The 15,541-nt window shown below is 41.1% G+C and overlaps 1 protein-coding gene across 2 annotated transcripts in view; it reads right to left on the bottom strand.

The window, feature by feature from the left end:
• xpnpep2 (X-prolyl aminopeptidase (aminopeptidase P) 2, membrane-bound) overlaps positions 1-15,541 on the bottom strand; it is a 76,523-nt gene that overhangs the window by 14,604 nt on the left and 46,378 nt on the right. For both annotated transcript variants that reach the window (XM_080187591.1, XM_080187592.1), the window contains 3 exons: positions 13,796-13,905; positions 11,722-11,799; positions 1,465-1,536 (listed from right to left, as the gene is read on the bottom strand). In XM_080187591.1, coding sequence (XP_080043717.1) covers positions 1,465-1,536; positions 11,722-11,799; positions 13,796-13,905 — 260 coding nt within the window. The remainder of the gene's footprint in view (positions 1-1,464; positions 1,537-11,721; positions 11,800-13,795; positions 13,906-15,541) is intronic.

Below are 15,541 nucleotides of genomic sequence, written 5' to 3'. Positions count from 1 at the left end.
ACATTAAGGACAAAAATGTGGCTGACTATCTTTTTTGCTTCCTCCAGTGTAACATGGTAAGTACTATGGCACATTTCCTGCAACCATTACTTACAGCAAGGAATGTGATCTCTTAACACCTTTTTACATCTATTCACATCTTTCAGAAACATCCCAAAATATTTCACATATAACAAATTGACATGCCGTTATTTTGTGGTGTTATGGTAAGCAGCTATTTTGAAGGAAAGTTTTCACACAAATAACAACAAAATGGATTGTGTAGATTGAGGGAGCAAGCCAGAAAACATAATGCTTTACTTTGATCATATCTTCATTCAGAAATACAGAACACAGAAAATCTTGTGTCAGGATTGGAGCTGTTACTAACAATTATGATGGTAGCCATGATGTGGAGATGCTGGTGTTGGACTGGGGTAAGCACAGTAAGAAGTCTCACAACTTATGCTGCCAAATAAACCCGTTGGACTTGTTGTGAGACTTCTTACTGTACTAACAAATACAATCAGAGGAAAGCTCCCCACTATCTAATATATTTGGATTGTTAGTTGTTGAAATGAAAGGAGCTCAAAACTGTGGAATTTTTAAAAATCTCTTTGTCTTTAATTTCTCCCACAATTTGTGGGCTTTTAAAATGAAATCATAGCATAATTCAATGATATCCTCCAAACTTAATTTCTTTTTTGCTTCTTTTTGCAACATTACTGGTATCTTATCATCATTCACATTGGTTTCATTAAAAACAAACAAATTTTTAAATTTAAATCCTTTTAATTAAACATCAGCATATGATTGAGTCTAAAGAAACTTCCAATAATTTGGGAGAATGATCTTGACTAATTCAGAGTCAACTCAGCATGCCAAATTCCCTTGCCACTTCTCCTTCCCCACCCCTACCTCCCCCTTCCCCCTGCCTACCCCCACCTCCCCCTTCCCACAGTGCCAAACCTTTTGAGAGTCTAAGGCCCTTCTTTCCATTTGTTGGTTTGTTCCAAAATCAGTCTGAATTTAAAATTTAAGTAAACTATTTGTAACAGCACTGTTTAGACGGAATAATTGTCCATTTAGTTTCATTGAGATACTGGGTCAAGGTGGGAAATCACCATGGTTAAAAAGAGTAACCAAAAAAAAAGTCAATCTGGAATTTATGATTAAGGATCTTCACAGCTTTGAGATTCTGGGAAATAATGAGTAATTGCAAGGAGTCTTGAGAGATGATTTCCCATTGGACACCCCTGTCAAGAGGCAATATTTGCTGGGAATATCAGTCAGGGAATTGTCTGCCTGCAGTCTCTGATCATTCATACAGTCGCTTTAAATTACACTAGTGGTTTCTGAGCTTGCCTCAATCTTGTGCATTTGACCAATTGCTGCTAAATCTACCCTGTAGGATAAATGCAGTGTAAGTGCATGTGTGTACGTGCATGTGTGTGCATGCATGCGAGTGCGTGTGAACATACTTACAGGTACTGTCCTCCAGAGTCTACCAGGTACATCTCATCTGTACTCAGCTTCCTGTCTGTTTCATTGCTGGGACTAAATCAGAAAGTGAAAAGAAAGTCAGTGAACTTGGCAATTCAGATCCATTTAAACAGCCTCAGATTTGAATCAATAGCTTAGGCTGAAGGTTTTGATTGTTGGTAATTTTTAAGTTTTGATGTCATGGTTACATTATCACATTTTGATTTTTAAAAATCACATAAATAGTCTTTCCTCTTCTCCGCAACATCGAAATGCTAAAATCAAGACTTCCAATTTCTTATTCCAAATTCTTCTTTTCCTTGATCTCAAACTCCATAATTCTTCTCACATTGCCAATAACCACCTCAAGTTTCATATCATCTAACACCTAATTCCTGATATAGGTAATAGCTTATGTGGAACACTGGGGGAAGCACTGCACACAGCACATTGCAGCATCCAACTATTTTTTGTCTCTTCATGTTTCTGTCGTACTTGCAGTTACTACTTCATTGAAATGCCCTCCCTGGTTTCTTTTCAGCAAAAAAATGCATCAGCAACAATGTGCAAATGCATGACAGATACAGTGTAATGTGGATAAATGTGAGGTCATCCACTTTGGTAGCAAAAACAGGAAGGCAGATTATTATCTGAATTGTTATAAGTTGAGAGAGGGGAATGTGCAACGAGACCTGGGTGTTCTTGTGCACCAATGGCTGAAAGTAAGCATGCAGGTTCAGCAAGCAGTGAAGAAGACAAATAGTATGTTGGTCTTTGTAGTGAGACGAGTACAGTACAGGAGCAGGGATGCCTTGCTGCGATTATAGTTGTGAGATTTCTTACTGTTGCTGCGATTATGTAGGGCATTGGTGAGGCCACACCTGGAATACTGTAGGCACATTTGGTCTCCTTATCTGAGGAAGGATGTTCTTGCCATAGAGGGAATGCGGCAAAGGTTTACCAGACAGATTCCTGGGATGGAGGGCCTGATTTATGAGGAGAGAATAAGTCAGTTAGGATTATATTCACTGGAGTTAGAAGAATGAGGGGGATCCCATAAAAATCTACAAAACACGAACATGACCTAGACAGGGTAGATTAAGGAAGGATTTCCTGATGGTGGAGGAGTCCAGAACCAGGGGTCATAGTCTAAGGCTATGGGGTAAACGTTATAGGATTGAGATGAAGAGAAAATTCTTCACCTAGAGAGTTATGAGCCTATGGAATTCAGTCCCTCACAAAGCAGTTGAGGCCAAAATATTGAATGTTTTCAAGAAGGAGTTGGATATAGCTCTTGGAAAGGGACCAAAGGGTATATGGGGAAAGTGGCATCAGGCTACTGAGTTGGATGATCAGCCATGATTATAATGAATGGCGGAGTAGGTTCAAAGGGCCAAATGGCTTATCCCTGCTCCTATTTTCTATGATACTTCCTAACCTTGCCTTTGTGGTGTTAAATCAAAATTGAATTAACATTTGAAAGTGAAATTTTGCTTGGTGCACAGATAAGATATATTGATATAGTGCAATGGGGCTGGCCCCTGGTAAGTTTACAAGTCCGCCCGGAATGTCTGGTAATCTCCCAGAATGGGGTTTGGATCTCAGGGTACTGCTGTTCGAACCATATTGGGCTTTGGATTGGTTCAAAGGTTGTAGAATAGAACCCATTGCTCCTAGAAAAGATGTGTTTCTAGGATGTTCAATCTGACTCACCAGGAGAAATGTCGCGATAGATATGATAATTTGATTTTTAAAATAATCAGTAGCAGGGACTGTCAGTGACTGGGTGACATTATCCTGTCTTGCATTTTAATTTACTCAGTAAATGTTACAAATTCTGAGTCTAAAAGGTCAACTTTTTTTATTAATCATGCTACTTTTCTAATTTAATATTCAAAAAATATCAGAAGTAGAACATACATGTACGAAGTGTGCTTGAAATTCAATCTGATTAGAGTCAGTTGCAATGCAGCATCCTCCATGGAACTTGTGAATTTATAGCCCTGTGGGTTAACTCTGAATTTCTGCTCCCAGGTCGGGGGTACAGAGTCAGGACAACTTTGGCTTTGTGAATTCGGCTTGGGAAAAAGTGCCCCAGGGGTTGAATTTTCAATTTGGAGGGTTGGGCGACGCAGGAAAGTAGTAAGGGGCTGCTGGGTTTGGAAACTGGTTGGGTGAAAGGCAAGGGTGGGAGTGGATTCTTACGAGAATCGGGGCAATCTTGAGCCCATGCTTGCTATCCTTGCGAATGCTGACTGGGGCAGAAGATCTGGAAGTTGCTGATCTCACGGGAGAAAACGTGATCTCAGATCTTCTTGGTCCCTCACCAGTGACATCATCAACTTCATGATATTATAGTGGGCTTTACATGAATTTCAATACTTTTGAATCTCTTTAACTCACCACCTTCACCCTATATTGACACCACGTCAATGTGATGTCGCATCGGCACGGTTTATAACGGGTTCACCAAGATGGGAGTCTCCCTGGGGGCATAATGCTGAATATAACCCCTGGCCAGACACTGCCCTGACCCTTGGCAGAGGTTGGAACTGCCAGGTCAGCACCATGGCTGTGCCAACCTGAGACAAAGGGTGGACCCCAGTGGGAGCCTAAATGGGATGGAAGGGGTGCAATTCATTTAGATTTGGTTGTGCACCAGAAGCAAATGAAGAAGCAAGGGATGCCAATGATGCACATCTGAATGTGGGGTGGGAGAAAGGGTCGACGAGCGGAGGGGGGTCAGCAGGGAGGGGAGGTGGGATAAGAGAAATGCCAACTCCAGTTGGGAGTAGGGAGGGGAGCGCCTGAGATTTCCATGGTGTGTTGGGCAGAATGTTCACTCAGGTTATGATCGAGGCACCCATTAAAAATGACATCCCGATCTCTGTGCAGCCAGGTTTTGCTGGCTAATTGAGGCCCCCCTGCCGCACCCCTCCCTCCCCAAACGTGGTGGTGTGAAACACAACTTTTTGTGTTTTTTTAGGTACAGCATTGAAAAATCTGGAGGGTAAACTGGTGTGTTTCCCTGGAGAGAAAATAACACTGCCCTTTTTTGGTAAGATTTGGTAAAAGTGTGAGTTCTGGCGAAAAATGGGTGTGAAACTCTTCAGCTCCATTGATCTGTTTCTCCAGATCTGAAACTTTGAATGTAAGAAAAGGATCCACCTGAAAGGTCTATATTTGGCTAAACCCACTGTAAAACCCGCTGATGTCACATCATGTCAGCAAGGGATGAACATTTAGTGAGGGGATAATTTGGTTCGGGGGATGTGTAATTACATTTAATTTTAATTACATCAGATTCATATCCAATATGGATGTGAATCTGATTATGTCACTGACAAGGGGTGGGGAAAATTGGAGATGGCAATCTCACCAGTCAGATTTATGGTTTTTGCAGGATTTTGGGCCCCTTCCGGCAATCTCGCACACGGAGAGTGTGGGCTCAAGATCCTGCACATGAGAAAAGCAATGAAACAAATGTCAGACCTCCCCCTTAAGTCACGTGCTCCCAAACATTCTCCATGAATTATCCATGCAAACACAGGACACCTCATGCTCCTTCGCCCACTTCCCATCTCGTGGCCTCTTATACCTTCCCTGCCAACTTCTCATGGCTCCTCATATGCTCCATATATCCATGCCAACCTATGCCCCTCCACTCACCCATGGCGTAATTCTCACAGTGCCAACTGATGCCCCACCTTTTGCAACGTGTTGGTTATTGTTCGGTAGGTCTGAAGAAGCATTTGTGGCTATACAGAGGTTAACTGTAAGTCTTCATTGACTCTTAGAATTATTTATAAATGTACAGTAATGGGTACAAGCTAACAATGGTCTGCATGCTTTCTGGTACACACTCAAATGACCCTGTGTTTGAATCATTTCTCTCTTACATCACGGTGTGGACGGCACTGTACTCAATCCCACGCAAGCCCTGTATGTGCAAAAGTTCAGGCCTTACTGCATGAGGGACAATGTACTGCCTGAACATTACAATTTAGTACTAAAGGGCCTAGCAGCAGTAAAATGGTTAGTTTCTGTGCAGTAATAACAAGTTTTCTAGGAATAGTCCAGTGAGCATGGAGTTAAAAAAAATCAAGAGGTGTCACTTTTACTCACCAGAATTAATGACCCATGACTGAAATTGCAGGAACATGTGGCTATGAAACATTCAACGTTTGAGAATGAGATTTCATTAGAGAGTCATTTATTATCGAGAAAACAAGCACACTCTCATTTTTAATTAAGAGAGAAATGTCAGTCTCTCATGAATGTATGCCTTCTGGATTTTAAACCTTTTGAACATTAAAGATAAATCGGCCCTATGAAAATGTGAATGGGGATGGAGATTAGATTTTATCATCTCCAAGCAGATGTAATCAGCTGCTGTCAAGGTCACAGTTTGAACTCAGGCATTGACCTCCAGAAAAGTTCCATCATGACAGATGGAGGAGGAGGTTTAAGGTCAGGATATTATTAATTTTGCTGCTCAGAAAAAAATTCTGAATATTTTTATTTTGCGGCAGTCCAGGAGGAATGGGATTTAGTACTTGGTTTAAAAAATAGTATCCATATAACTGCTGAATTATAAAATTAGCTTCCTGTGAATTCCACCGAGGTCATCGCTGCTGTGACATTTTATTGTCAGATTGCACTTTAGTTACATTGTATTTCTTTGATATTAAAACACCTCAGAGGATGGATTGCTGCACTATCAGGAATCCAGACACAATGCTTCTTCATCCTGCATTCTTCACATCAGCCCAATTAAAATAGCTTTCATTGTAAGTCTGTCTAGTTCGAAGTATGATGTCCCAGGTCTGTACCCGCTTCTCAAAGGTAGTCCTGCCTCTCCTCCTACTTCCCTGTGCGCAGGCAGCAACCTCTTCCTTCTGGTCTTCTGCCCTGTCTCTGGCCTTCGGTTGCTCATGGTGACAGACTTCCACAGCCTCTGTGTGTGAGGATGCCATGCCCATCTTGTATGTTCCTTCACACAAAACCTCATGTGTCCTCTTCCAGCACAAATTTCTTCCTGCCATATTTGTGCACGAGTCAGGAGTGGAAGCAATAATTGCCCTACAAGACCATTAGCCCTATTTTCCTGCTCCCTTGAGTTAAGGGAAGACAATTGGAATTGATCTTGTGCTATTCCTGGGGCAGTAAAGACCAGTTCAAAGTCAATACCACAGGGGGAAACGAACCTCTTCTGGCTATCCAATCAAAGGCACAAAGTTCAGCCCCTGTTCTCAGCAGGTCCATTTTACACACTGGGTTTCACACTCCTGGGATACAGGCCTGAGCGGAGGCAGATGATAACCGAAATGGCCAGCTGTTGCACTGAACTGCACATACGCAAAACAAGCCCTGTCTGCCACTCCCTTCCCTGCAAAAACTGGGAAATGCTGTGTTTGGAGCAGGACTCATGACTTTAGGCTCTGTGCACCATTAATTCGTGACAGAGACTCTCAATCTTGATGAAACTCCAGGCCATTTACTTCATGCAGGTGCTCATCTCATCCCCAAAGCACTGCTTCCATTTACCCTTGTTCCCCCCACAAAAGCGTAACATTTTCAAATGCCGTAGTCTTCACTCCCTCTTTCATGTCCCTCTTTCACGTCTGCATTATTGCCATCCATTTCCCTCTTCTACTGTTAGGTTGTTTGGTGTCCCACTAAGGGGTCTGGAGGCTTATGTAGCTGAACATGAACCATTTATCAACACATAACTATAAACATCTCTCCAAGGTATAACTCTATCTAGATGCTATATTCATGACTTCCCTCAGACTATCACACAATCTACCATCATATAACACATCACAACGTGAGCAGTACTGTTCTTCAGTCTGATGTTAATCCTTACTATGCTGAACCTCGTTATATGCACCTTCCTTCCTTCCAGCAGAGCTGCCTGAGCCTGAGTCCTGCTGCTGATGGTAGTGATTTCAGGCATTGCATCCTGTAGGTCAGAATTCCTGTTCTTATGTGAATTCCTGCTTGGACTATGCAGCAGAAGAATCAGTTGGATTAAGAGCAGGACTTGGTAAGAGATTGGGGGAGGAGAATACTTTAACAGCTAACGCTGGTACATGGACTGAGTCACACACCACTGACTGTCAGCATGTAACGTTGGCGTGTTTGTCTGGAAGCCTGATGTAGGAGATGGTACTGCTCACAACACTGACACAAACTCTCTGCTTGGCCCCAGGAAGCTCTCTATAATTCCCAAAGAGGTATGGCTGAGAGGGTAAACCAACATATTTCATTTCGACAGGAACTGACTCTTGTGTTCCCTGACAGACATTTTTATAAACTTTTGATGTTTTTCTCAGCTGGCCTATCAAAGATTTTGCCATACCTCCATTAGCAGCTCACCTGTAGACATTAACAACATTCTAAAACCACTTGAGCAACTCGAGATTTAAGTTGTGGTTTGCAGCAAACTGCACTTGCGGATGTGCATGCCTTGGTAAACAGTATGCTTTGTATTAATTATCTATTACATCAGCAGTGGTTAGCTTCACAAGCCGAATGTTGTCTGTGCTATCTTGTCCTTAACTGACTTCTCCAATGAGCAATTTAGCAACATGGAAATATCAAATACTCCCAACATCACTTCTGTCTAATCTTTAAAGTAATGCTGGCATTGTTTGTAAGGTTGATTAGTAGGCTCATGTAAGCAAGACTGACACTTATGCCGAAAAACTCCGGCCTCATCCGCAGCTGGGATTCTCCGAACGGAATGGAGCTTTGGCTGAGTTCCAAGTTCTCCGTTCTCCGTTCTCAGTGGGCAGTGGGAGAATCCCGAACCTAGTTTCTTCTGAAATTTCACCTCTTCACACTTCAAAGGCATTGCACGTGGTCTGAGATTTTACATCTCAAGCAGTAAGGGGAAAAAAAAACACTTGTTTCAGATATCCAATTGCCAACTGCAAAAAAAAAGCTAGTAGTCAGGGGTTTAATGTTTTAAGTTTCATTCGTGATTTGCTTTTTGTTTCAGGCCGTATCCCTTTAAAATGTTGTTCCTTTAATTTGTTTATCTGATTTAGTTTAATTGGTTATTTGATTTCTTTCAAAAGAGGAGTAGTCAGTAGAAAGCTGAGTAATCAAATTCCTCAATTACTTTTTACAGTTACCATTCACATGTAAGCAAATACAAGAAAACTGACCAATTAAAAAACTTAATTTTATTCCCACTGTTTTCAACTGTCATTTTCCTTCTTCAGTTGAGCCACAGTGAGAAATAAAATTTAGAACAGAAATGCACAAAATGTGTTAGTGTCAAAGTGTGTTAGAAATGCTTTCTTGGATAGTATGAAGGCAAAATACCTTTAGCAAAGATGATAGACCAGAATTTTACCGCCCTGCCCTTCACCAAAATCAGAGTGGGTGAGGAGTGGACTATGGGAAGGTCCGTTGATCTCGGGCAGGATTTTACAGTTTTGAGACGAGTGCGGCCATAAAATCCCACCCGATACGTTCACCCTGGGAAATAAGGGCTAAGACGAAAGAATAGGCTACAATTAAAATACATGCACTAGGTGCCAAAACTGTGAATTCACCAAAAGAAGGAGGCAAAAGAACAATCATGAAAATGATCTAGACCAAGAGATTTATTCAAGGAAACAGGAGTGTTATTTTTATTTTAAGCAAGGCCTCTAAAATAGATGGTAAATAGTATGACATTCTATTTATGTTCCTGAAGCATTCAGTATCAGTCAGGTTTTAATATTTTCCCATCCTGTCAGTCACATGAAAGGTTGCTTCAGTAAATTTGCGTGCCACTCCAATGCTGAATCATTGTCATGACAAGGGTAAAATGAAATTTCCGCTTTAGATCCCGGTCAATTTGTGATGAAAACCATGTGAGATTTATTACAATGGGCAAAATAATACAAAAAAATGGCAGTGTTGCCTCTGACATGAAAAACACAGTGATTCCCTATGAACAACACACCTCAAACCTCTGACACCGAGAAGTGAAGCAGTGTAGGATCCGTAATGCCTGAAAGCAGGCATGGACACTCAGGCAGGCCCCAGTCCTGCCAAGGTAATCTCAGGCAAAAGGGCATGGAAGTGAGCAGTCTAGCTGAGCTTCAGCTGTGGTTCCTCGGGATACACCTAGACATAGCGAGAGGGTGAGGAAGATTAAGACACTGTAGGCACTTAGTGGGCACGGGTGATATAAGCACTAGTGTAAATAGGTCACCATTTTGTTTCAAATGTTTGACATTAAGTTTTACTTTGTTCACCCAAAGGGCCTCCACCCTGTTTGTTCATGCCACCAAGCTTGGGGGAACTACCATACTTACCCAGTGCCTCATCCCTGTGGAGTGTGAGAATGGCAGTGTGATGTTCTTGCTACTCTCTGGCCAGCCTCTATTGTGGAAGGGCACTCCCTCAGGTGTGATACAGGCATGAACCCAGAAAGGAGGACACAGGAAGTGCTGCCTACATCCCAGCCTTCACTACCCTTTTAAATCAAGAGCCGCCCAATGTGAAGGGAAGGTGAGACCTGCCAGTGACCCCTCCTGACCTCTCTCGCCAAAATGGTGATCCAGGGACCCCAACCCCTGGCTGAGTCTACTGTGTCCCCCAAGTCCTCTCTGGTGCCCCGTGAGCAGTGAACACTGCGGAGGATGCTGGCTGGCTGAGCACTCAGCTCCAAAATTCCACTTGGAGGTGAAGGCACCAGGTTCACACTTATGTAGAGCTGTTGTAAATGGCACTGGTGTGATATCACAGTGGCACCTGCTGAATATCTGATAAGGGGGTAAGCCCCAGACAGAGTGCTGGCTAATGACATGCTAATGTACTAAAATGAGCTGTCTGCGATTCCCATCCGGTGAGAGACTGGGAAGATCAGAACTCGAAACTCGCTGGCGTGAATCATGCTCCCTGGATTTTGGGTGTTCACTGCCATTCCTACAGATGGAGAGTGTGGACTCAAAATCATTCTCACTAGGTGTAATTTTGTTGAGACCTCTTGATCTAGAAACAGGAATTCATAATGAATCCAATGCCAAATCAGGTGCAGAACACAAAACAAAGAGAGGAGAAAAAGATCAGATTAAGAGACAGGGAGAGAAGGGAAAGTAGAACAAAGGGTAAAAAGAAACCCATATATTTATTTTTAAAAAGCCAAATAAATGAAACTCTATGCCTGTGGAAGTTAATTTTCAAAGCCAGCGAGAATGTTCAGCAGTAATTAAAAATTAGCATGCTGTTTAAAAGATACTTTGTTAAGGCTTATCCATTTCAAACCTTTTCAGGTGAATTTAGTCCATATCACAGAATCATAACATTGTTACAGCACAGAAGGAGGCCATTTGGCTCATCACATTTGTGCTGGCTCTCCAACAAGCATCATGACAGTGTCATTCTCCTGCCTTTTCTGCATACCCCTGCGCATTGTTTCTATTCAAGTAATCATCTAATGCCACGTGAATTCCTCAATTGAACCTGTCTCCACCTTGCTTCCAGGCAGTGCATTACAGACCTGAACCATTCATGTAAAAATGTGTTTTCTCACTTCACATTAGTTTCTTTTGAAAATCACTTTAAATCTGTGCCCTCTCATTCTTGATCCTTTTCCAAGTGGGAACAGATTCTCTCTATCTGCTCTGGCCAGTCTCCTCATGGTTTTGAACATCTCTATCAAATGTCCTCTTAGCCACCCTCTGTCCAGGAAAACAGTCCTAACCTCTCCAATTTATCTTTATCACTGAAGTCTCTTATCCCTGGAACAATTCTTGTAAACCTCTCCTGCCCTCTCTCCAATACATTCACATCCCTCCTATAGTGTAGCCTCCTGAGCTGCACACAATGTCCCAGCTAATACAACATCAGCATGGGAAATTCACACCCTTCAATGCATTTAAATGGAGAGCCAGATGGCAAAATGCATATTGTGGAGGAATAATGCATCTTGAGAACAATTTCCAGATTTTTATGCTCAATTATACATCTCTGCTTGCTGGAAGTTGCTGTCCAATTTACAAATAAATAACAGTGACCGCTGTTCATGTCACCATTACTTTCACAACAAAATCCAGCCCATAAACTCTGATTTCAGTATGAAGCACAGTGCAAAAATGTAACACTGCTCTATAATCACATCTACCCATAAAGCAAATTGATGTTATTTGCATTGAGAGATGTCAGTAGAATCAGTTATTTGTTTTTTTTTGACTGATGTTTACTTCTTGGGGGGGGGTGCTTTGGTGGTGGTGGTCCACATTTCTGTACACTGACCTGTAGTGAGCAAGAGCTGCATTCAAACCGCTGCCGGAAATGGTCTCGAAGCTGGGGCCTTTGAAATAGCTTTGCTTACTGTAAAAAGAGATGAAAAATGATTCCTCAATGGGCCCACTATATTGGTGATTGTTTCTTGAGACAAAAATATTCCTACATCAATGACTTGGAAATTATTGTTGGTAACAGCAGTGGTAGTTTGGATGTTGCATCTGTTCAAGTGGCATTCCTCTGTCTGCTACTTTAACGAAAGATTCCTTCACCTAAATTAAACTGATCAGTGTTTATATGAAGTTAAGTTTAAATGTATTTGTTTGTGCCACAAGTAGGCTTACATTAACACTACAATGAAGTTGAAAATAGCAGGGAGGAATGTTTGACACTAATTTTGCAATTTTGGACAGCACAGTGACAGAGTGGTTAGCACTGCTGCCTCACAGCGCCAGGGACCCGGGTTTGATTCCTGGCTTGGGTGACTGTCTGTGTGGAGTTTGCACATTCTCCCCGTGTCTGTGTGGTTTTCCTTCGGGTGCTCCACTTTCCTCCCACTTTAAATTGAAAGATGTGCTGGCTAGGTGCATTGACCCAAACAGGTGCCGGACTGTGGCGATTAGGGACATTTCACAGTAACTTCGTTGCGATGTTAACATGAGCCTTACCTCTGACCAATAAACAAATAAACTATAAACTAAACAATTTGGGCTAATATTGGTAATTAAAAGTACAGTCATTTTAATATTTCATGCACATTATAGATATTGAAAACATCTGTCATTGTGTGTAAAAGATACTATCACCACAATTCTTTTTTAGAAATGAATGAATAGGAATATTATACAGTGCAATGATAGTCTGAGGATTATGTACCAAAGCATTTTGCATTCATACCAGTCTTTAGCTCTACTTATGTTCACATTGCAAGCAATAAGGAATGATCTATCCTAGTTTATTACGATCACCAAAATAATTTCTTTGGAATTGCTCCCCACAACATCAATGCATGATAAAAGCACCTTCTATTTTAAATTAGATTTGGAATGTGTAATCTCTTTACTGGAGACATGTGCCAAAAATTCATAATTCAAAATTCTGTATCGGAGTTCCTTTGTTGAACACATGCGTGGTACACAGGAACACACTGCAATGTAATCTGTGGCAAAATGGACACAGTTGCCAGGGCAACGGGCTGTGGCCTACATTGATCCAAAATTGAATAGCTTTAAAGTGGGGGGCAGTTAAAGAATGATACATGTACACCCCGCTGTTAAAACCCTCATGTATGGACCTGGATTGAGCAACTGCTGATGAATAAGTCTGATATGTGAGAGCACTGGACTTCATCAAGGCAGTTGACACAATACATGGTGCTCTATGTCAATACTTCGAGACCAAAAGCTGATAGGCGTTGTGCAGCTGCAAGTGTTAAAACGTTTCAAACCATGTAAGGGACAAAGTGAAACACTGGTAATTTTAGAGGGATGCCCCTTTACAAGGTTTAAGATGGCAGTTTGGATAAATTTTAGGATGGTACAAGATCCCTTGAAAAACACAAGAAGGGATATGTGTCCAAATTAACATTGGAATTTTGGAATTTTGCCACCAATGGTGTAGCTTGAACTGAGTAATCTGAAATATTTGAAAATAATCAAAATTCAGTGACAACTTGACAAAAACAATGAATATTGAAACTAACATACAATATCAGTGAACTCTGGCTTTGAAATCCAATTATATGAACATTAATATAATTTGTCCATATAAAATTTCTCTCAATTTTAGCTAAAGTATTACTTTTTATTTTCAAATAAATTAACAAAATAATCTCATATGAATGCATTAAGTATTTACAAGTCCTACATTCAAATTTCTCCTGGGCTTTTAATCCTATATTTCATAACATATTGCTGAGACATTTAATATATCTCTAATGTGAAGATTAATAATTAATACAATAGGTTTTATTTTGAAAATGCTGCCTGTGTAATACAGAATTCTGGTGAGTTGAGTTTTAGTTGAAGTATCAGCCAATAGACATACCATCAGCCTTTAAGCAAACTTTCTGTAAGTTTTGTACCTGCGCAACTGGTTTAAATGGAGTGCCCCTGAGAGTTCCGTCACTTCTCCACTTGGAACGTTGTTTTCCAGCCATACAAGGTAGCATATGACAGCGACTGCATCACGTACCTAATAAAATAGCAATTGGAAGTGCAAATAATCTGTTATACCCACATCTCGCTAACTCCACCAACGTCCCCCACATGAACATTCTCATCATCACCACAAACCCCCTCCCCTTACCAGCAATCACCATCACCAATCTGATTCTACGGTGTGAATATTTGACATTTCATACTTTTTTAATTCTTTAAATGCTCCTTTCTGACACGCAAATGACTGCCTATTAGCTTAACATTAATTTAAATAAGTTATTAAGCATTAAAAGGTACATATGGGGGATTTCATATGAGTGCATTAATTAAATAATTAAAAATAGTACAAAGTAAGCAGGAAGGTGCATTTCACTTCAATCACAAAGTGGAACATAGGTTTGCTGGGATTTTCCTGTTGATAAGACTTCCTATGCTATGGCTGGGTGTTGCTTGTATACTCGCATGTGCTGCTTTCAGTCCTTGTACTGGTGCACATGTCATTTAGTAGCAGCAAGCTGGCTGTAGTCATTTGTATGATTTGTAGAATCCTTTCCACCCTTTCTCCTGGCAGCATAGTGTAATGACTTCAATGAGGTCCATGAGTTGGACCTGCTGGAATATGAGCTCCCTAATTGAAGCCTAATCACATTATGATTTAATGTTTTAAGTTTTCTTTTGACTTTGTTTTTTGTTCAGGCTGTTCCCCTCCTTTTGGGGAGCTGCCCCTTTTAATTTGTCCCTAAGTTAATTAGAGTTGGTTTATTTGGTTGGTATTGAAAGATATCCCTAATTGAGACCTGTTAAGGCCACCCAATCAGGGAGCTTTACAGAGATGTATAGGGCAGAAAGTTCCTGCCCTGGCTGCCACAGGAATTGTAATGGGTGGGACACGGACCATGCAAGGGATTTTCTAGTTTTGGGGCAAGTGTGACTGGAAAATTGAGCCCATAATGTGGAGTGTGTAGGTCACCAGCACTCAGAAAAAATGTACTGAGAAATATCTGCTTAAACCTTGCAAACCATTGTAAATAAATCAGTAGTTTTGGTGAAAGGACACTGGCCTCTCAGAAGTTACTTCCGATATCAGTTTTATATATATCAATTATTTATTTATCATCAATAAAGTAGCTGATCTGTGGTCTGTTGTCAAACCAGAAGGGGATTAATAACTTGCTCCAGCTATTTTCTGTGTAGACATTTTGTGTGGTCCATTTGAACACATCGGCCGAAATTTTACCAGCATGCCTGCCCTGGTTCTGGGGGCAGGCGCGGCTCGGTGAACAGCAATCTCTGTTGGCCTTGGGCAGAATCATACGAACCTCGGGTGGATGGGCCAGTAAAATTCCACCCATATTCTACGTTGATGCTTCAGTGACTTACTGGCAGAGTTCTACATTGTCCAAGCTGCAGCCTGTCTGTTTAATTGAAAAGAAACAATCCCATATCCCTTTTGCATAGAAAATATGTAAAGTAGTTGGGACATTCTTAGCTCATGCAAGGCCTTCACTAATTCAACCTATTTTTCTTTAACAAGCATATATTTTTTAATATCTGTTATACCTTAGTGCTTTACTATACAACAGGCCTTTATGGCCCTTCCAATAATGAGAAACCAATTTGCATTAGTTATCACTCAGTATAACAATTACATCTCTTAAACATCATTTTTT

The sequence above is a fragment of the Carcharhinus amblyrhynchos genome, chromosome 4 (assembly GCF_965287045.1).
Source record: "Carcharhinus amblyrhynchos chromosome 4, sCarAmb.v2.hapA, whole genome shotgun sequence".
NCBI lineage: Eukaryota > Metazoa > Chordata > Chondrichthyes > Carcharhiniformes > Carcharhinidae > Carcharhinus > Carcharhinus amblyrhynchos.
This window is presented reverse-complemented; position numbering and strand designations above follow the sequence as displayed.